Source organism: Taurulus bubalis, assembly GCF_910589615.1.
Source record: "Taurulus bubalis genome assembly, chromosome: 1".
Taxonomy (NCBI): Eukaryota; Metazoa; Chordata; class Actinopteri; order Perciformes; family Cottidae; genus Taurulus; species Taurulus bubalis.
This window is the reverse complement of record NC_136589.1, coordinates 32437360-32459762: the sequence shown is the minus strand read 5'-3', so window position 1 is coordinate 32459762 and position 22403 is coordinate 32437360. Positions and strand designations below refer to the sequence as shown.

Below are 22403 nucleotides of genomic sequence, written 5' to 3'. Positions count from 1 at the left end.
AAGAGCATACAAATACCTCCTAAGCAGAGGCTCAGTCCATCTGGATAACACCACAGATTCACTTGATGAGGTGGAGCCTGAAGAGAAAGGGAGCATGCAAACAGCAGTCTGTTGCAGATCACAGCAGACTGCACTGCTGTCACCTTATACACCTTTGATCTGCACATATGTAACCCTTCACAGGAGGAGCAGGCCGATGTGAGATGTGTGACGTGCATTTTCGGTTTACACACTGAGTTTCATGCATTTTAGATTAAGTTGGATCAGACCGTGGACTAAGACGGAAAGCTGTACATTTGGGTTCATAAAGGAGAAGTAAGCTAATGTGTTCATTAATTTCAGATGCGTACAGTTCCACACATGCATCCACTGACTGAGGCATTGCCACTGACGGGCTTTACTTTACCTAAACTGAGACAGACATGCATTTTAGATGCTTCCTCCAAAAGAAATGTGCTCCTAAATCTGGGCAATGTGGCTGGAATTAATATCATAATATCAATAGGGATATTCTTTGATATTGAATATTCTACATATTTGAAAAATCTGAAGAATCTAACATATTTTCAAAACAATGAGCGTTGTCCCACTTTTATTCCTTACTTGGGACCACACTTTAAGATGTGTGAAACAAAAATGTAAGAGCAGATTTTGTTAGTTTCGTTGGTGTGTGTGTGTGTGTGTGTGTGTGTGTGTGTGTGTGTGTGTGTGTGTGTGTGTGTGTGTGCGTGTGTGTGTGTGTATAGTTTTATTAGTGTTTTGCTTAAATTGCCCTTGTCATTGGCAGCCCGTCGTCACCATGACAGCGGAAGAAACCATAAATGTGAAGGAGGTGGAGATCATCAAGGGGATCCTAGACTTTCTTAACTCCAGGAAGTTGCACATCAGCATGCTGGCTCTGGAGAAGGAGAGCGGCGTCATCAACGGGCTCTACTCAGACGACATGCTCTTCCTCAGGTAGGTGAACTCAACAGCGATAACCACAACATGCAGTCTGGGTCTGGTCGTCTCAGGCTGCAGCTCACAAAACGCCGCCTACTATGACGTGGAACAAACAGGCAACTGTTCCAGTCATGCGTTTAGTTATTCTGATAGTGTCCTCTACATTGGGGATAATGTAACACTGCACCGCTGCTGGGGATGTGAGCGCTCCCTTGAAAGTCAGCCAATAGTGTGTCGACTGCAGTTCTACTCATCCTGAGTGTTCAGTGTGTTTTAGTTTTTTCACCTTCTGTTGCGTCAATAGCTTGTCATGATACACCTTTATCAAGAAAATACCACAGCAAGTAGGAAGTCACAGATTATGGAGATTGTTTGTTCTTCAGCTATATATGGAAACACATTTATATTGCATATTTCTGGGACATTTAAAATGTTTTTAAAAATGAACTGTCTCTCTTTCAGGCAACTGGTGCTCGATGGCCAGTGGGACGAGGTCTTGCAGTTCATTCAGCCTTTGGAGGGCATGGATAAGTTTGACAGAAAAAGGTCAGTATGCACACGGCATGTGTCCTTTGTTGATGCAGAGGTAGCCTACAGCAGCAACGTTAGAGGCGAACCGCATCGACACTTTTCTAATGTCTGTGTGTCTGTCATGTCCTCAGGTTTCGTTACATCATCCTCAAGCAGAAGTTTCTGGAGGCTCTGTGTGTGAACAACGCCATGTCTGCAGAAGATGAGCCACAGCATGTAAGCCATTACCCTTAAAGAATATGCTAACTATCAGCATTTGTTAGTGTTGAAACAGACTTTGTAACAGAGCAGCTTTGTCTTCCCACTGACTGTCACTGGTTGTCATGGCTGTAAACAAAACGGCTCGATCTCAAAGACAAGAAGAGAAGCAGGCAGTTTTTTTCAATACATGTAGTTTGAAACTCAAATTGTGCAAATGTCATCTGAACAAACCTCACCATCTTTAAAAGAGGGGAGAAGGCAACAGTGGCTGCATTTGCATGCAAGGAGCGTTGCGGCCGTTGGCCTCAGTGCAGTCAAGGATTTATCTGGATTAAACTGTTTATGTGCACCTCTGATACTGTGCAATCGACCGTCCATGTTAGAATAAGCCGTTTGACATCGTATGTCTGTTCACCTGTGATGTCCCACCCACAGAGGATTTGGTCGAAAGGCAAAAGAAAGTGTGGCCTTCTGCTGCCCCCTTCCTTTGTGTCTGAGCTGTACATTGCATTTGTCACAGGGGGACAACTGGATGGCCCAATAGCAACAATAATAGCACTAATGTGCTTTATCTCAACTCCAACATGTGCTCGTATTGCAAGACCGGTGTGAATATTTACAGAAATTCAAATTGATCCAAAGAGAAATCCAAAAGTAAGATGTTGCTATACCACAGTAATCAGTTTAATTATGGGAATAAGCAAAATGCATCTTCTCATAATAAGAGTGTTAGCTTTCTTGGGTTGTAGCTCAATAATGATAGATGTAATCTAACTGTTTGTCATTCCTGAATAGTAATACATTTTGAAACAAATCAATGTATCCGACACACACTGTTTGTTTCTATCACACATGCTGAGACTCTTGTATTCAGAACCCGTTCCTTCTTTTCTCTTCATACTGTGGGCATACGTGGTGGTCACGTGACATGGCAGAGCTGCAGCTTGTGGCACTCTGCCAGAGCGATGGTGGCCTATTAACTGGATTAGGTCAGACGTCTTTGGCCACTGGAAATCATTGCATTGGTGTGCAATAGTGTGCAGAGGGGTGTGTATTAGTTGCTGTGATCTCGATTGTGTGTTGGCAATAACTTCTCCGGGTGGTGCAAGACAAAATCATCATTCTGTGGTCTCTGGTACATGTTATCCTTGACGCTGGTCTTTTGTTTTGTTCTCGGCCTCATAACATTCTCCTTGTGTGCTGCTGGAGATAAAACTGCTATTGCGAGAGAGAAACTTCTAATCAGTCATCTGTAACAATTTTAAATATATCTAATGTTTTTTTTAGTTGGAGTTCACCATGCAGGAAGCCGTCAAGTGTCTCCATGCCCTGGAGGAGTTCTGTCCCTCTAAAGATGACTACAGCAAACTGTGTTTGCTCCTCACACTGCCTCGCCTCACACACCATGCTGAGTTCAAGGCAAGATCTATGAATGATGATCGAAACAGAAACATTTCAGTAGTAGGAAATGAAGGATACCTAAAGTGTCCTGAGACTGGGAGCATATTTTCATTCTCTTGTGCATTTTCTGCAAGTTTAATTGATTTCACTAACAGACAATACTGTGATCTGTTGAAGTGTTTACTTCCATTTGTTTGGCATGTATGTTGATTTCTTATTTCTCTGCTGGTGTCCTGCAGGATTGGAACCCGAGCACGGCCAGGGTGCAGTGTTTTGATGAGGCTTGCATCATGGTAGCAGAGTTCATCCCAGCAGACAGGAAGCTGAGTGAGGCTGGATTCAAGGCCAGTAGGGACCGACTCTTCCAGCTGCTCCTTAAGGGAGTCCTCTATGAGTGCTGTGTGGAGTTCTGCCAGGTTTGAACCTCTAAAATCCAAAGCTTCATATAGTGGTCTAAAGCCAGTTTACAGATTACAAGTGAATTAACATTTGTTGGGTTTTATTTTGTGTGCAGAGCAAGGCGACAGGTGAGGAGATCCCGGAGGGCGAGGTCCTCCTGGGCGTTGACATGCTCTGTGGTAACGGTTGTGACGACCTGGACCTGTCTCTGCTCTCCTGGATGCAGAACCTCTCCCACACTGTCTTCTCCTGCGCCTTCGAACAGAAGCAACTCAAAATCCAAGTGGACCGCTTGGTCAAGCCCACAAAGACCGGCTACGCTGACCTGCTCACTCCGCTCATCAGTAAACTGTCTCCATACCCGTCCTCCCCGATGCACCGGCCCCAGTCCGCTGACACATACATGTCACGCTCCTTGAACCCTGTGTTGGACGGGTTGTCTTTCGGCCTGTCTGGCCAAGACAAGAGAGCGAGTGGCGGGGAGGTAGCGCCAGGCAAAGGGGTCTCTCCCATGTCCCACTCCTTTGCCAACTTCCACTACCCCGGAGCAGCAGGGCAGAGCCTGACAAGGAGTCTCATGATGGAGAGCTCTGACTGCCACAGTATCTTTGAGGAATCCCCTGAAACGTAAGGGTTTGGACTACACCGTGTCTGGTTTTATACAAGACCTTTTCAGATGTCTTGAGATAATCTGTTCTTGTGGTGTGTTTTCTCTGTGAAGGTCAAGGACGGACACGCCTGTGGATAAGATGTTGAGTTCGGGTGGAGCTCAGAACCTGCGTCCTGCCTCAGCTCCGGGCGAGGACGCTCCATCAGATGGCTCCGCTGACAGGAACGAGGTAAACATCCTTGACAGGCTTTGCTTTTCAACTCGTTCGACCTGTTGTGTGTCGCACATTACTGAATGAGTGCTTTATTTTCTTATGTCCCTGCATTGTTTTCTTTCCTTGATGGGTGTTGCCTACACTGAAGGTGTGTGTGTGTGTATATATATATGCCAGTTCTGATTAATCTTTTTCAGTACAGTGCTTCTAAGTCAACCTCCTCATGCAAGTCTACATTCCAGAGAAGTCACTGTCAAGACTAACATTGCTGCTTAGGCTGATGGAATCAGTCCATTCAAGCTCTGTTGTCTTCTGCCTGGATTAGAGACTTTGTTCAAAGGAATTTTGCCTTGTTTTTGTGTGTTTTGGTGTGTTTTGGTATTGCGTTTCATCATGTTTAACCTCTGTGCATGTAGGAAAAGGCACTGTTGTAAACTGTGTACAGACCCATGGAGGTTAGTTATTGGAGTGTCTTGTATTCCTTGACAATTCATCCTCCTTCGCCAGAACCCAAATTTGAACACACAGACACGATACACATATTCTTTCAAAAAGTCCAAAACAAATAACAAAAGTCCACAATTCCGCTCAAAGGTTTTCAAAGAAATCTCCTTACTCCAGATCTCCTGAGAATAAGATGCCCAGGTTGATTTGGTTCTAGGTCAGTGGGGACATGTGGCTCAGGAACCCAGGAGCTTAACCAAAAAAAAGTAATGTTGCCTGAAATCGCACTGTTAACACAGTATCCCTCTCTGTGTGTCTCATGCTCTCTATTCTGGTCCCATTGAGCAGCTCAGTGGGAAGTTGGTGCTTTGTACTGCCTTCCCCGTAACCCTACAGACACATAGAGGCCAGAAACGGAAGCAGACTTGGGGGCCTCTGTGATCTCGTTGTCGCACTCCTCCTACCCTCTCTTTCTTGTTCTCCTCTCTGCCCTCAATCCCTTGTCAAGAGTGGGCACAGTGCCAGCGTCTCTCCCCTCCCCAAACACATAGTTCCCATCAGATTGTCTGGACAGGAAGCAGAGGACAGAGAGGGGAAGTAGCCTGTCCTCGGCTCTCAGTCTCACCCTCCTTCCTCCTCTAATACCTGAACTGACAGAATAAATGGATGGAGCAGTGTTCATTTGGCCACAATGCTGCCTTTGATTAGTTTTAAAAGGAGTTTGCAGTGACTTCAGGCGTTAAAATGCTTCACTGTGTGGTATGAGTGGAATATTATGCGTTGTATGTGCTAATCCACATATCCTTGTTCATTTGTACATACCTGTGTTCATATTTTCCATTTCAGCCGTATATCAGTTTTTTCTTCTCCAGCGTGACTTTATCTGCTCTCTAGAGTGAATCGCCCAACAACAGATTCAATTCTTAAATTGATAAAACCAACAAGTAGGTCTTATTATGATTTTTTTTTTCTTTTTCTTAATGGCGTCATGTTCCATCCTCAGCTTCGGGACTCAACGGAGAAGTATGAGGAGTACTATCGGCAACGCATTCGAGTGCAGCAGCACCTGGAGCAGAAGCAGCAGCAGAGGCAATTGTACCAGCAGATGCTGATGGAGGGAGGGGTCCAGCAGGAGCCCCCGCCCAGCGACATGCAGCACAGCCTCACAGAGAAGTTCCTCAACAGGTACAGACACGGCGAGAGATGCCCGTCAGACTGGTAGTGTGCATCCGTGACATAGAGAGAGAGACACCTGTCAAGTCAGAGGAGAAGCTTCCTGAAAGCAGTTTGCCATTCTGGTGCAGCTTGTCTGAATTAACGTGCTAACCACTGTATCGCTTTTAATACGTTCATACAATAGAGGAGCAGCTGTCAGACAAGGAGAAGCAGACATGTTGAGGCCCTGCCAACAATGAGCCCCATGTGGCTTTTTCCTAGTATGACACCCCCCACCCCCCAAAGGAACCCGCCTCCTGTCCTCATGGCACCATCTGTGGTGATCCGCTACACATGGGACTAACGCACCATGTGTATTCGTTATACACAATATTAGACCCAGACTCCAAGCTTGAACATGTACAATGGCAACTTAAGCATTGCTTCCAAACCCCCACAAGAGTATATTAAGCTTTGAGTCTGTGACAAAGATGACAATTGGAAATGTGTTAATACTTGCCATGTCAGCAGGACAAAGGCCCTTTGATTTGTCCCATGAGAGTTCCTCCTCCCTGTCTCTGTACCCTCTGCATTATTCACGAGGGAAGCTGTGCATAATTACACCGTTACTCCAGTTTTCTTTTTTCTTCTACCCTTTGTAGTTTGAACTAGATTTAACTGAGTCAACTCAGTCATGTGAAAGGTGAAAAATATTTCTCCTTTTCCAAATGGTCAGCACAAGACACCTTAGATGACATGACGGAGGGGGAAAGGGACAGGCTGAAAGACTTTGTGGAGACAGTTCATGAATGTGTATGTGCCTGTGTGTTGTTCTCCTCAGGTCCATCCAGAAGCTGGAGGAGCTCAATGTGGGGATGGAGGATCTAGGGGAGGAGGTGAAGTCTCTGGCACAGCAGTGTAATGGCAACGGGAACACACCCACCTCTGAGGACAATAACAACCCTCCATCTGTGACACTGGAGCAGACCCGGGGAGGAGGGGTGCTCAGCAGCACCCCACAGCGCACCGTGGGGGGGCTCCCGGTTCAGCCTCCAAATGAGTCCCCTGTCGTCTCCCAGAGGTACTGTGGGTACGATTTCTTTCTTTTTTATACCAGAGTTTGTTTCAGGGTTGAATTTGACGATTGCTGTATTTATGTTTTTTCGCAGTGAGCAGAAACAGAAAGGAAGTCAACAATGTGACTCTCCAGGCTCCTTGTCCCGAAGCAAAGAGGTAGGCATGCTCACAAGTAACACTCAAACAATGCTGTCAAACCTGCTCTAAATAATGTATTACTCAGCAAGCATGTAATTATGAATAATTAACCTAAAATGACTTTTGCTAGTGCACGTTATTATTCACACACTCATTGTCTCTAATGTTAGCGGTTATTGCTGTCACATAACAATTGTTTCAAGGCACTCTGAATTTCTGACCTGATTTCCAAGTTGAGCACATTGTTTTTGATTTTGTCACAGAACGATACTGTGTAATGCTAATTTGGCCTTTCAATAAGAAGATTATATGATCTCATGCTCGTATCATAACATTGTGGATGTCATGAGGTAGAGGAGATCAAAATAGATCATGCCGCTAATTACACGTAATCTGTGTGTTGATGTGTTTTCAGGGCGACAAGCCTAAAAGCCTGTTTGTGGCAGTGCACACTTTAGAAGATACTCAAGCCATTCGAGCTGTCGCCTTTCACCCGTCTGGATCGCTCTACGCTGTTGGATCCAACTCCAAAACTCTACGTGTCTGTGCTTACCCAGAAACATTAGACACAAGGTAAGGCGGACAGTCACCTCAGAGTAGCCCCCTCTAATAAAGCATTATTGAAATGATTGATGGTATGATGCATCCCACTCTTTTTGGGTGCCAACCAAAGTTACCATGATGTCCTTTTGTGATCCAGGGTACCAAAGCATTGTAGAACATAGATGATACTGATTTTAAGGGGTTTTAATGGTCACCTGACAAGGAATACTAATGGGAACCTTTTGACTTTACAAACTCGGTTTCTTTAGAGCTCTGACAAAAGTCTATCACAGAAAGTTTAAACAATAAAAAGAGTTGAGATTGAAAGTTTATTCTTGACATTGACAACAGCAGTTGACAAAAACGATCTCACTAAAAGGCTTTTGGTCACATCACACGATTATTTTCCTAAGTAGATGGAATTGGCAGGTTGTCATGAAACTTGGTGCAATTTGGGTTTCTCATCCATGTTGAGACGTTGAGACTTAAAGTTAATTCTATAAACTGGGTAAGACTACTCAGTAACTGGTTTTCTCAAACCTGAAAATCATCAGTATATAGTAGTACATTGTGTGAATGTTAACCAGTTTACTCTTCTTCTCACCGTCCATCTGTCTTTCTTCTGCTTCCCCCCCCCCCCCTCTTCACTCTTCCTCTCCTCAGTGGTTCAAGTCCAATAAAGCAGCCGGTCATCCGCTTCAAGAGGAACAAACACCACAAAGGGTCCATCTACTGCGCGGCCTGGAGCCACTGTGGGCAGCTGCTGGCTACAGGCTCCAATGACAAATATGTCAAAGTCCTACCTTTTAGTGCGGAGACATGCAACGCCACAGGTACAGACAGTGGGATACCTCCGTGACTTTAAACTGGGGTCATGGGTTCTGTTGTTCTCATTTTTGTTTGTGTCTCTCTCTGTGCCCTAGGCCCGGACTTGGAGTTCAGCATGCATGACGGCACCATCAGGGACCTGGCCTTCATGGAGGGTCCAGAGAGTGGAGGAGCCATCTTGATCAGTGCCGGAGCTGGAGACTGTAACATCTACACCACTGATTGTCAGAGAGGACAGGGTCTGCACGCACTCAGCGGACACACAGGTACGCTGACTGTCTCATCCCTCCACCCGTCCAATGCAAAAAAGTGGAGATGAAAGAGAGGGAGAGATTACCACTGACGAGTATGTGATGAACTTTGTGCTGCTGTTCAGGTCACATCCTGTCTCTGTATACCTGGGGAGGCTGGATGATTGCCTCTGGCTCCCAAGACAAGACGGTGCGTTTCTGGGACCTCAGGGTGCCCAGCTGTGTCCGAGTAGTGGGCGCTGCTCTCCATGGCTCAGGTATCACCTTTGTGATGAATTTAACCTCCTTTTTCTTTTTTTTTTGCAAAGTATGACACCAGAAGGAGCTCTGCTGTCAAAATATGAGAACATTTTACTAGTTTATGTATTGTTTATTTACAGCTGCACCCCCTATTTATTTTTGTACTTAACAGGCAGTCCTGTTGCCACAGTCGCAGTCGATCCTAGTGGCCGTCTCCTAGCAACAGGACAGGAAGACAGTGCATGCATGCTGTATGACATCAGAGGAGGAAGAATCGTCCAGGTGTACCGGCCGCACGCCAGCGATGTGCGATCCATCAGGTTCTCCCCTGGAGCACATTACCTGCTCACTGGCTCCTACGACGCAAAGGTCATAGTCAGCAACCTCCAAGGTATCTGCTCACACATTAATCACTTAGTAACGACACATAGTTGACTGCTTTTATCCGCCATTAGCTTCTTCATCGGGGCTGTCCAGTTTCACTGTGACCATAAATATAAAATTGTTTAAATGTGCCATAATGTACTTTTGGTGCTCCACATAGTTCTCTGTTTAATATTGTTGTAAACCCAGTATCTTTTTTTATTTGGACTGTTGATCGGAAGTCAACTTGGGCTATCGGAAAACTCTCACAGGCATTTTTGGGAAACTACTTTTAGTACTTTTTAGGCGTTTCCCGTACACATAAACTCATAAGCACATAAATCCCTGTAAAACCACAGTTTTTTGTTTTTTTACTTTGGTTTTGTACTTGGTTTAAACTAACAAGTCTTCTCACCCAGTTGTATAAGAAACCTTTTGTGCCGAGGTGTGTCATGATTTTAAATCCGCCTGTCTGAGCACCATTTCCTGTGTCTGTTGCTAGGTGACCTGACCAAGCCGCTGCCTCAGACCGTGGTGGGAGAGCACGGCGACAAAGTGATTCAATGTCGATGGCACACAGAAGACCTGTCCTTCCTCTCGTCTTCTGCTGACCGCACTGTCACACTCTGGACACACAACCCATAACAGACGCACGCACGCACGCAGACAACCAGTTATTATCTAAAAAACACACATTCCCTCTTAACCCTCCTCCTGCTCTATCAACACAGCTTGAGAAACGCACACATGGATCGACACACAAACAGGTGAATGGGCCTTTCACTTTTGTCTGTAGGAAACCAAAATGGATACTAACCTGTGAAATATCCAACGCACACCCGCTGCATGTTCTCCTTTTTCTTTACATCACTCACATTGTCACAAAGCAGGTTTTTTTCTCACCATCACTTCATCCCCATCTTCACTCATTATACAGTTGCTTTTCACTGAGGAGTTGTTGAGATTAGACAGGACAGAGTGCTTTGTTCATGATGGTGCCTTCCTTGAGTTTTTCTTTTCTCAGTTTCCATAAGAAAAATGTAAAAGCAAACAAACAAAATAGATAATATGGTCATTTTTCCAAGATCAAATTCAACGTCATCTTGAGAAGTCCTACATTCCTTCTTTTGCATATCAATTTCTTACAGCTGGTGTTATGCTGCTATTGTTTGGGAAAACAAGTTAAAATTCTAGCGTGCAATGTAATTTTTTCAGCGTGCCAGTAGTGGGCTTTTCCTGTGAGGCGGCTGAAGCTGTCGTCTTATTACCAGCTGTTGCTTCCCTGTGGGATGTGCTGATGTTTAACTGTATCCACTGCATCGCTACAACTCAAATTGTGTAAATTAGCTTGTGCATTTGTTTTGAATTCAGTGTTTTTTGCACTGAAGCTGTTACAGTGTCTTGCGATGGCTTGCTTGCAATGGAGGGTTGTTATGTCGACTTCAAAGGGAAATACAAAGTGTAATTTGTGGTTGAGAGCCCTCGCACTCAAGTTGGGAGTCTTCAGTGTTCAAAAGCTTTGGTTTGTCTCCTGCTGTAACAATAGAACAACAGTAGGGGGCAGTCTTTGCCCACAGCAAGGGTGTAACCATATGCACAAAGAAATCTGAATGGAAGTACGGGTGTTTCGATATTTATTTAGAACCAGTATTTGGGGTATATGCATTGCATTCTTTTCTTGTATTCTACATGCGCACTTTTATCTTTTAACATTGTCTTCTAATATTGATTTACTTACAAAGATGCATATTTTATGTTAATGTATAGTATATATATTATTGTTTTAACAAATAAGGCCAAACTAATACGTACATAGATGTATTTATTTCAGTTGTGTTTATGTACAGTTAGTATGTTTTTGAAATGCTAGTGGCTCTTGTATTAAGCCTTTCTAATTCTTGTTTTTAAAAGTGACTTAAATTAATTCAAGCTAACTCAAGTCTGACTGCAGGTACGTTCAATAAAGTGTCTTTTACACAAGCTAGATCTTTTGTGTTTAGTTGGAATGAATAATTCACAATGCTAAAAAAAGATACCTACATGGATGAGGCTTTATTCCTCCTGCATCATTGAAACAATTAGTATAAAGAGCATACGGGCCTGTACACACATAGGTTAATATCATTCTTCTATCAAATAGTTTACTCAAAATGCCATTTCCTTAGCTGACCTTGATAATTCCCCATCCTCTAAAAAAACACTCACATATAAACAAAATACATGGTAAGAGTGCTGTACCTGTGTCCACACTGACTCAGACACCACTGAGTAAAACCACATTACTTAATAGTGGTGGGACGGCAAAATCATAACAATTATTAAAAAAGTACAATAAATACAGACATAACTACACTTGTGTATTGAAAAATACACAGGGCGAAATGAGTACAGAGGGATAAAAAAACAACACTTTTGTCCCTGATACTGCTGAGAGTTTGTTGGTGTTGAAACAAGTCCACAATAATTTGAGATTTTTTCATACTGTATACTACATATAATGCTGACAGTGCTTTGTTTTGTCCAAAAGGACACATGTAAAGATACACAAGGCTTTCTTGTGAGTGACCACCCACTGATCTGTCACAATGCTGTCCACACCTTCATGAGATGAAAACAAAGAAAACCTGTCCCTTTAGTGCTTTGTTCAGCTGGAGCTGGGCCTGGCTGTGGCGGCTGAAGGCAGGGTGACCCGTTGCTCGTCCATCCGTTTGGCCTGAGAGCGCATGATGAGGCTGAAGAAGTCCTCGTCTGGTACGGTCGGCCCTCGGACTGGTGGAGGGGGAGGGGCACAGCGCTGGTCATCCAAGCGGGATCCCTGGTAGTTAAGAGGAAGGAGGAGAATGTTATGCTCTCGTTTAGAAAAGCACAGTATAACTTATTTTGTATTAAATGTACTGTATGCTGTATATCATTGCACAGGAAACTGTAGCACTGAATATTTTGGTCATGTCAGGTACCTGGCACTTGACGAGCATATCGAAGAAGTCGTCGTCAGGCTCAGTATTGTCAGCGTTGGCCATCAGGTGGCTGAGGACGGCCTGGTTGCTGTTTTGTTTGAGCCTGAGGCCGGGCAGGCTTCCCCCTGCTGCCGACGACTCCTCTAACCGCCGGCCGTGGGCGCCAGAGACGTTGGCAGACTCTGATACAGCTACAGAGTTTGAGAGAATCGAGCAGAGGAGTTGTATTTCAGTATGAAAAGTAAGATATATTGTGAGACGTGGATGACTTTCAAGTGTGAATACATGCACTCACATTTTCTGATGGCCCTGGGCGGCGACTCTGAACTGCTGCTCAACGATAACCTGCTGCCCTTGTCCTGTATTGAACAGCGTTGGTCATCCATACGGTTGCTCTGGAAACGGCTCAGCAGATCAAAGAAGCCCTCGTCTCCAAGCATATCCGGACTGTGTCGCTGATGAAGTACAAAAACCTGAACATGAGAAACAGCTCAACAGAACAGGCCTGGTTTGATGATAGCTGTAAGATACTAAATGAGGTCTCGGCATGTGTGTGTGCTTATCAGCTGAATGCTCCCTGCGCTGTGTACCTTCTGTGGTCCCTGTGCGGCTGTCTGGCTGGAGTCCAGGGTGTTGCTGGTGTCCTGGAGAACCTTGCTGGAGCCACCAGCCTTGTACTTCTTCCCACGCAGACGGCTGACAAAGAACAGCTTGGAGGAGCTCTTAATCAGGGTGGGTTTGGACTGTTTGGTCAGGATGTCGCTGTTCCACTTCTGACCCTTCAACACACAGGAATGGATTCATTATCACAATGTAGGAGGAAATGAGGGGAAAGACGGTAAGCTTGAGGAAGATAAAGCATCCAATTATCTGTGGTCAAAACGTTATAAAATAATCTGGTTTTAGTAGCAAAGCGGGGCTCGAACATCAAGTGCGTTAGTGGACTTTGTGTGACAGGAGAGAGGTTCTTACATTTATCTTGTCTGGAGTTAGTTTCATCAGCTCCAGGTTCTCCATGCTGCGTCTTCTGCTCATCCTGGGCCTCGCTCCTAAAACACAAACAATTAACAATATAAACACCAGCTATACAAACTACACTGTTTAAAGAAGACAAATAATGTATAACTGACCATGCAGGTTGTAGTCTATATCCGTATTCTCTGAGATAGTAGAGTTATTTGTGCTATAACTGAGACCCAGAACCATCTGGAGATCAGATACGTTCATACGAGCCGTCAGCTCCCCGCTCCTGTCTCCAGTCTAAAAAAAAAAAAAAAAAAAACACGCACAAAAAGAAATTAATTTTACGACAGAAGGATTTATTTTCCTGTTTTTGTAAAGAATTTAGAATATTGTTTCCACTGTAAAGGAGACGGCAAGGACAGAAGAATGTTGCAAATTCAATTTCACACTGCTTTTTTTGTATTGTGTACCTCTTTGCAGATCTCCAGGTGTTTCTCAGCAAAGTGCATGGCTTGGTCATGGTTCCCCAGTGCGGTGTAAGCATTGCCAAGACTCCAGCATGCACGGCCTTCCCCAATCCTGCATCAAAAAGTACATTTAAATACATGTATACAGAAGAAGATTTAAGGAATTCTTATTCCTGTAGTAAATGTGTGTACCTGTCATTGAGGTCCTGAGCTATGATGAGGTGTTTAAGGTGGTAGTCTATGGCTCTCTCATAATCCTGTAGCAGTGTGTAGGTGTTGCCCAGACTGTAGCAGGCCTGGGCCTCCACAGCTCGATCCTTCAACTGCCTCGCTAGCTGCAGTGTTCTCCTGATAAACATGCAAACAAACTGGTTCAATGCAGAGCGGTATCATGACTTTCCTCTGGCTTCTTACATTACAGGCTCACTTTCTCAGAATACGTCCCCACAGTCTAGGAACAATATTAAGTAATGCACAAAGAGAAGAGGCCCCCCATTTTTAAATAATGAGATTATTTTTATAGTCGTCAAAGAGTCGTTTTTTTTAAGATGCTCATGGAAAAATTAAAGCTGTATTTATGCTTTGTGGTGCAACACTCCTAAAAGTGGTCTTTCAACAGAGATGCTATGTCACACCACACTCAACATATCTTAATATGTAGCAAAAGAGAAATGATGAAGTGGAGTGTGGCTTACTTGTAATGCTCAGCTGCCACTTCAAATTCCCCCAAAAAGATATAGGCGTTCCCCAGGTTGCAGTAAGCTCGTCTCTCTGCCGAGCGGTCACCAAACTCCTTGGCTATGAGCAAGCGCTGTTCAAAGAAAGGGACATAGAATAACTAATTACAGAAGTAGGTTTTGACTAACAGTAAAATCATAAAATGTGTTTCTGAGGACTAGTTGTAAAGCTTAACTATGGAGTGTGCAGACTTATGCAAAAAAAGTTTTAAAATAGGGCTTTTATACTTATGACTTTTGAAAAAGTCATAAGTATAAAAGACAAACTTTATGACAAACTATAATGAAAGGGTCTTTTAGGGTTACACCAAACCTGTTCGTGAGAAACTACCGCTCTGCGAAAGTTTCCCAATAAGTAGTACGTGTTGCCAAGGTTGCCATAGGTTCGACCCTGAGCAGCGCGATCCCCGAGCTCCTTCACTATGGCCAAGTTTGCCCTGAAAATGTACAAATGCAATACAATTGGATAATAGAAGAAAGACATTGCATCATAATAATATCCCCTGCACATATTCACCAGCACCACACACTGTACAGTCACTTACTCATAGTACTCTGCTGCCTGCCTTAGTGCCATCATAACCTCCTCTGGGAAATCTCCAGGCTCAGCTCCACTCCAACAGATACTTTTGCCTTTGGCATGGTACACGTTCCCAAAGTTATACAGAGCTCGCGCCTGACCCACCTAACACAAATCACGGAAAAACATGTCGGTGCTGAAGGTAGACTTCTCCTGATTCCCCCCCATACATTACAGAACATTTCACTGGATACATTATCACTGGTGGGCTTGAGAACCCTGCTGCCTCACCTTGTCATTAATGTCTTTGGCTATGTCCAAGTGCCTCTGACAGCAAACCACAGCCTCGTCAAACCGCCCCAGCACCTTTAATGTGTTGCCAAGGTTCCCACTGGCTTTGGCTTCTCCAAGCAGGTCGCCAATAGTTCTATGGATCACACATTATGTTAGTAATAATAAATATAGTCATGATCAGTGAGCAGGGTTGTGGGGTTCTTGTACAGGTCCAACCTGGTCAAGGTGAGGTCATGGCGGTGGAACTCCAGGGCCTTAGCGTAGTCATGCAGGTGGAAGTAGGCATTGCCTAGCTGGCTGTAGATGGCGCTGAGCACCTGCAGGTCCTCTGTGCCCACCTGGATGGCAGCTTCAAAGAAGGAGACGCCTGCTCTGTAGTCACCAACTTTACAGAGCCGCTCACCCTCCAACGCCAGCTCTAGACAGGACACCTCCATCCTAGAGCAGAAAGAACAACGTGTTTAACAACAATCTGGTCTGCTGCTTGAACTGGCTTCTTACTGAGCAGCACCAAAGTATTGAGCGCTCAAAGACAATAATTAAAGCCCAATAATAAAGCATTTGTGGTGAGATAGATGCTCTCTGACTGAAATCGACAGCCAACTGACTAGACTCCCCTCCCCTCACAACCAGGGGAAAAAGCTTTGCATAGAAAGAGGCCTTTTAGCTACTTCCTTCCACCTCCAGAGAACAATAGTTCAAACTGGGGTCTGTTTGTTATGGTAGAGCTCACATCCTTTTTAAATGCCTCAGAAAGTGAAGTGGGTTCATTTTAGTCAATTGAAGCAAAGAACAGGTAGAAATATTAAAATGATACCATTGTTTATCATTTTTTTAGCTTGTACATATTTTGAGCAGTGCCATAAAAGATCCACATTGGGTAGTGCAGGAAATGTAGGATATAATATTCAACATGCATTTAGAATAGTGCTTTCTGAGCTCACTGACTTAACCAAGTGAGGTTATAGGCGCGATGTTTCAAGGACAGTTAAAAGGAGTGTCAGACAATGGCTGGTAGTTGTTTATCTGTGCATGGATTATTTTTAGATTACGTAGCATGTGTGCAAAGCAAAAATTCTAAAATCTGACAACTTTTGTTTTTCAGGAAACTGCATTGTTGCGAAGAGATCGGCTTCACACAAAGTCTATTTAGTTTGTTAATGTCAAGCTTTCCTCATGTACCCACCCAAGGTTTTGTCTGAAAGCTCTCCAAAAACCAACCCAGAAACACTTACATAAAAAGGCACACTCTAGTGTGAATTCTTGGCATGACGTAATAATTTACATAGTCTAGTCTATGCTGTGCAGTTAAAATGACACAAAAACACCAAACAAAGTAGCTCGCTTCGTCATCCGGCTCGGTTAGAATTGGTAAACAAAGGCAAACATGGTGTTCTGAATAGTCAGTAAAGCTCATGTAAGCAGCAGTCTTAGTCCTTAAATTAAAAAAGCCTTTGTTTACTAAATTGCCAAAATACTTTTCCGACACTGTTGCAAATACAGTGGCAAACGCTAGCCTACCTGCTTGCTTTTTGTGTCTTAGAACAACAACAGCAGCATATGGAACTTCTGAGAGGCATCTACCGAGGTTTCCCCAAACAACAACTTCCAGCCTGCAGCTCCTTCTCTTTCTCTGAAGCATGGAGAATGCAAATTCTACTCAATGTAGTAGTCTGTACTCAAAAAAGTTAATCAACATCTTATTTGTTGCAGAAGACAATGGTAGGGGAAAAACAAAAACAGCCTTCCTTTCCTGTGACACCATTGGTCATCTGACATCATGGAGCTAGTATAGCACCACGCATTAGAAAACTTTCGAGGAGACGCGGGTGATGTGGTCACAATATTACCTTCCAATGCATGGCAGCAAGGAAACTGCACAATCAGCATATTCTTAGCTAATCTGCTTGTGTTTAAAGCTCTCTCTTATGACCTGGTCACCTGAGATTATGGCTGTAGAGTGCGCACCCGACAGATTAAGTCGGTTGGGGAAGTGCTAAATAGATTTATTAGACGTGTCAGGCACAAACAGCCTCTGTAGATAAGTTTATTGGAAGCAAGTCATTAACAACAACCATCCCGACAGTAGTATCCATCGGAAATAAGCCAAATAAATTGGACACACGTGTGGCAAAAAAACAAAGCAAGCAGTGATGAATTTTTTAGGGCTTGTTAAATATTGAAGCCAACTGGAGCAAGTCACACCTGCTGCCAGAGCTCTTAACCTGGGTATGTATGGACAGCTGGCTGATGCCTTTTTGGGAAACGTGCCTGCCTATAGTCAACAAACTCACAAAGCACCAAAACAGTCCTCCCGCTCTATAGTTAGGTCTCAAATTTCTATTTCATGTTACACACAATACCATCACGTCATCAACAAGGTAACACCAAATAAATAAATATCAAATGTATTACCTGACGCCGACACATCTTTTGTAACAAGCACTAAAATAATTACAAATATAAATAGGAGATTTTTCCAACAACCATTCTTTAATTTACAGTCCCTTCTAAAACTAACAAGGGAGAGCAACATGTTAAAAACAGAGCCAGGACATCTTCTCCACAACCATACCTCCGTTGAGAGAGGAAAGATTCCTACCTGTAGCGGACATGAAAGGACTGCTCCTCATTTCCCGTGCTAACCACTGAGCCACTGGTATCCATTGATGTGCATAATATGAGGGGAAATCCCAGTTTCGTATTGAAAAAATTGCTTGCAATAAAAGAAAAGAAAAAAAAAAAAGAGCCAAAAAAATCTTTGGTGAAAGGGAGTTGGACAAGAGGAGAACCACACAAGAAGTCACGAAATGTGGTCAAGTCTGTGACCGTCTCTCTGCTGAATGGTGCCAGGGGAAGGTAACCCCATGAGTGTTAGACAGAGCTGCAGAGTCCTGAGCGTCAGTCCACACGGCTGCGTTCGTATACTGTGTGCTTTGCGTCACTGCACCTCAATCTCACCAGCGGCCCTCTGTGAAGAGAACACAAGATGCTGTATGTGAAGCCTCATCCTGGCCACACGGTGCCATGGCAACACCAACCAAACAGCAGCGTGCACAAGCGGGGCAGGCGGAGAGTGAGAGAGCAGGGCAGGAGTGAATGGATGGGGTCAACACAGGCAAGTTGTCAATCTAAGATGGGGGCTCAATTCATCCAGGCTTGAAGATGTGCTCTAAAGTTGCTACAAGGTGAGCAAGCTGTGAATGCAAAAGAAAGTAACTTATGCAAGCAGACATGGCAGGAAAGAAAAATCATAATCAGAGTGTAAATGCAAATGAGATGTAGTCGCTGGAAAGGAAGAGAAGCAAGCAACCAGTTGCATGATTTATCAAGAAAAAGATTGCTAAATGAAAAGTGAAGCTTTGAGAGAAGCGAACCAAAAACAGAAGCGCCTACTGTGCAGAGTGCTACTTCCACCAAAGGAATTACAGTGATAAGCAACCTACATGGATAAGATAGACTGCACCAAGCAAAGACCAGAGCCAACCATTACCTCATTTCTCCATGAGGTCATATTAGCCACACCCATTTGTCCCCCAAATTTAACCCATCAGCCTCTCCCCACACAGACAAATTGGCAAATGAAGCAGACCACTTTGCAATTTGTAAACTGAGTCAATGATCGGTGCTAAAAGACAAGATAGACATCGCAGACAAGCAATCCGTACATTTAAAAACTTTCCAGTTAAAGCACATGGCACTGGTACATAAATGGCATATATATATTGGGCATTAATCAGCCACCATTGTGTTATTTTTTCCAACTAACTAAATATGTTTAGCCCTACTTTAAAGAAAGGCTACTCAACATATGCTAAATTGTATTCTTCTAATACTACTTAAAAGTTTGACTATTGTAAGATTTGTACTGTATTTATTAATCCAGGCCCTGTTTTACTTACTGTACATAACAAGGAGGCCAGTGTTCATAAAGTACCTTGGATGAGGACCTTTGATCTACAGTAGGCTTGCTGAGCAGTTCCTAGTGTCAGATCAGCACTGAGCTCATACTGCCAGAAGAGCACCAATCTTAAAAACAGATGACAACCAAAACAGAATTTCTCTGAATAAAAATACTCAATTACACAGTATGAATGGCAGTAGTAATTCAACACTAAACTTAGAATTAAGGAGACATTTTACAGTTTCTGCTAAAACAAATGTTGAGTTCTTGTGTTTTAAATCAACCTGTCCTGAACATAAAAAGAAAAGGGAATTAAATCATCCCTTTGGCCAGCCTAGACTTCCTGTTGCTACGTGAACAGTAATAATGCAAACTAAAGCCCATGGCTTTGGGAGTCTGCATGTTCCTGCATAGCATTAGAATCACCCATTGATGTGTGCCAGTGTTGGTGCAGCCTTTTCCACCGTTGTATGCCAACTGGGTGTGTTTAAGAGACCTGCCCTGCTTACAAAGCTACAGCAAGCATGACTAAAGGAACATCAAAGGAAACAAGAGGTTGTTTTTTATTGACAGCCTCTTGGCAGGTAATCACTGACTCTTCAGTTACAAACAGGACATGATTTCACCTTAAACACACAGCACATGTGATCTATTTTCATTGTGCTCACAGCCCATTGATGCACTACAATTACTGCTGCCACGGAGAGCCAAATCTAAATATGGAAACACCACTCAGCATTACAGCATTAGGCAGCAAAAGCCTGCACGAAAACAAAAGAAAGAAACAACTAAATACAGGGATACTGACCGGTAAGTCTTCCACACAGGAACAGGAAATCTGGGAAGCCTGCAAGGAAAAGTGTTGTGACCATAAATAACTATACATTCATTTCAACAGCAGCTCAAACTACTACTTTCAGTTTCAAGAGTGTGTGTGTGTGTGTGTGTGTGTGTGTGTGTGTGTGTGTGTGTGTGTGTGTGTGTGTGTCTGTATAGCTGTATATTACTAGCATGGCATGTGAATTAGTGCAAGTAATGAAGAAATCCATATGAAAGTTGACATAATAATGTAAGACAAATCCAGTTAACAATTATGATGTCAACTATTTTAACTATATTCCTATAGGAAGGTTTACAGTACTACATAATATGTGTGTGATTGTTATTTACTGTGAATGTAAACATTAGGTTATCCCAATTACCACATTTCCAACGTAACTCTTCAACGAGGAAGCTTGAAAGAGAGCATTGTGAACATCATGCGTTTGCGACGGGTAAGAAGTGTAACACCTGCTCGAATCCACAACCTCGGGCAGTTATTTCGCCCCTCACTGGCTTCAGTATGTTATTCAGCTACAGGCTAGCCCGCTAGCATGTTAGCTGTTAAACTTACGTTAGACGATCCAGTTCGAACAATGGGGACTTCTCCTCTTCTTCTCTTTACTTTCTCACAAGAATAAAAACACGAGGTCCATAAAAAACAAAACAAAAAGAGACGTCTGTAATTTAGGGACTAACTGTAAATGCAACCTAAACGCTACATTATCGTTTTGTAAAACTTCGATTTAACTTCCATGGGGAGGAAGAAAAATCGTATGGATCCCGTTTGGTTTTCGCCAAGTAGCCAATCAGGGGGCGACATTCAAAGGTAGCCACGCCCCATACAACGGTCATTGGACCAATGGATTCGAATAGAAAAGACATGACGTTTCATTATCTGTCAGTTCCAGACAAGCAGACTTTGTCACATTTTAACACCCTTTTGCTTGCAAAGTCAACAGAAAGGATCGTTTGTCTTATAGTTTAGTCCGAATAAGGTGTGCTCAATAAATTAATGTCACTAAAATTGCAACCGTATCATCAGCATTTTCTGTGGAAACTGAGCTTATATCAACACACAGAATACTATAACTTAACTTACTTACAACACACTTATACTCATAGAGAAACAATTTTAGTGACCCTGTTGCCTATCAAAAAGAAGGCCACTACTGTTGCTGTTTGCTTAGTTTAGACGCGTTCGATAAAACCATGCAATGTACAGTTTCCAACTCCTTGAAGGTCATTTATTCCTGACAATTGTACATTTTCCAACACAAACAGAAGATAGCCACGTTCTCTGTCATAACCCATTTCTCTTCACCATAAAATAAAATGAATCAAAACATGAATTATCATAAATGACCACACATTGTTACATATTATCACAAGGTCAAAAACGGTGTGGTCCTGCCAATCTAGCAACACCTGGCCCTAGTGATCCTCCTGATTATACTGACCTCTTGCCCAATTGACAGCGGCCCTACGCCCTCAAGTGGTGGGAGGTCCAACAAAACAAAACAAACAAAATCTTCTGCCTCAACAGCAGGCCATCCAATGATTTTGTCCACGTAGGCAGCTGTGACCTTTAATTCATTTTCAAAATGTGTTCGAAGAAGGTCTTTGGCCGCAGAATAACCTCTTTCTGGAGCCATATGCTGGCAGCTACGTACCAGATCTTGAGGCTGCCCCCTAGTGAATTGCTCCAGATAGTACAAACAGTCTCCTCTGTTAGTTTTAGCTTCCACACAATGCTCAGAAGCTCTGATGAATGATCTGAATTGAAGAGGATCTCCATCGAAAGTAGGAATTTCTCTGTGTGGTAGAGACTGAGAAGTTCTGTGTGTAAATGTACCAACCCCTGAAAACTTCTTTAACCCCAGTTGAGCCCCAGCCATTTTTCTCAAAAATTCCAAATGGTTTGCATACCCATACTAAATACAGAATATCTCCTCAACCACAAGGGCTATTTGAATAATTTCAAAAGGTATAATATACAGAAAACACTTGTGAGACCAGCTAAGAGGTTCATATAGCAGTGTATGTGTTACTGGTTTATTGGTTGATAATAGAACACAGGAATGAAAAAAAAACTTCTGTTTTCTATTATAAAATAGTAGGACAACTTAACTTACATACAACACACTTATACTCATAGAAAAATAATAGCATGTATTAAAGGCACTCATTAACGTTATATAACCTTATATAATTGGGGAGGTTGGGCCACATTTACAACCCTTTACAAAACATATATTAGTTAGTGAAAGTGTGGGGGGAAGCATTGTTACTCATATAGTCAACTCCGACCACAGTGTTCACACACAACACAGTGCTGTATAATGCTGTAGATTAAAGTCCCTACATTATGATGATGTGACTTTGTCAGAGTCCGAAGATACTGA

The 22403-nt window shown here is 43.2% G+C and overlaps 2 protein-coding genes across 2 annotated transcripts; one reads left to right on the top strand and one right to left on the bottom strand.

Annotated features, from left to right (window-relative positions):
• Positions 1-799: 799 nt before the first annotated feature.
• wdr47a (WD repeat domain 47a) lies at positions 800-9982 on the top strand (the record flags this gene model as incomplete). Its single annotated transcript, XM_079217740.1, has 16 exons — positions 800-957; positions 1405-1488; positions 1605-1689; positions 2962-3093; positions 3315-3491; positions 3590-4101; positions 4196-4313; positions 5746-5927; positions 6739-6978; positions 7067-7130; positions 7528-7685; positions 8319-8488; positions 8579-8749; positions 8860-8991; positions 9147-9365; positions 9840-9982. 16 exons carry the CDS (start codon positions 800-802, stop codon positions 9980-9982), a joined length of 2745 nt encoding a protein of 914 aa, XP_079073866.1.
• A 423-nt stretch (positions 9983-10405) lies between these two features.
• On the bottom strand, positions 10406-20616 carry gpsm2 (G protein signaling modulator 2). The gene is made up of 15 exons (XM_079214968.1): positions 20573-20616; positions 19988-20026; positions 15492-15713; positions 15273-15408; positions 15007-15146; positions 14775-14898; positions 14420-14535; positions 13917-14072; positions 13728-13836; positions 13425-13554; positions 13267-13343; positions 12885-13073; positions 12590-12749; positions 12295-12485; positions 10406-12152 (listed from the first exon to the last, which is right to left on the bottom strand). Exons 3-15 carry the CDS (start codon positions 15710-15712, stop codon positions 11982-11984), a joined length of 1920 nt encoding a protein of 639 aa, XP_079071094.1. The 5' UTR covers position 15713; positions 19988-20026; positions 20573-20616; the 3' UTR covers positions 10406-11981.
• Between the last annotated feature and the right edge of the window lie 1787 nt (positions 20617-22403).

Bases quoted from the DNA above. Each gene is read 5' to 3' on its own strand.
- gpsm2 (XM_079214968.1), bottom strand. From the start codon at position 15,712: ATGGAGGTGTCCTGTCTAGAGCTGGCGTTGGAGGGTGAGCGGCTCTGT. The intron at 15,147-15,272 runs GTGAGGCAGCAG...GATTTGTGTTAG, and splicing joins CCAAAGACATTAATGACAAG to GTGGGTCAGGCGCGAGCTCT. The intron at 14,536-14,774 runs GTTTGGTGTAAC...TTCTTTGAACAG, and splicing joins CGGTAGTTTCTCACGAACAG to CGCTTGCTCATAGCCAAGGA.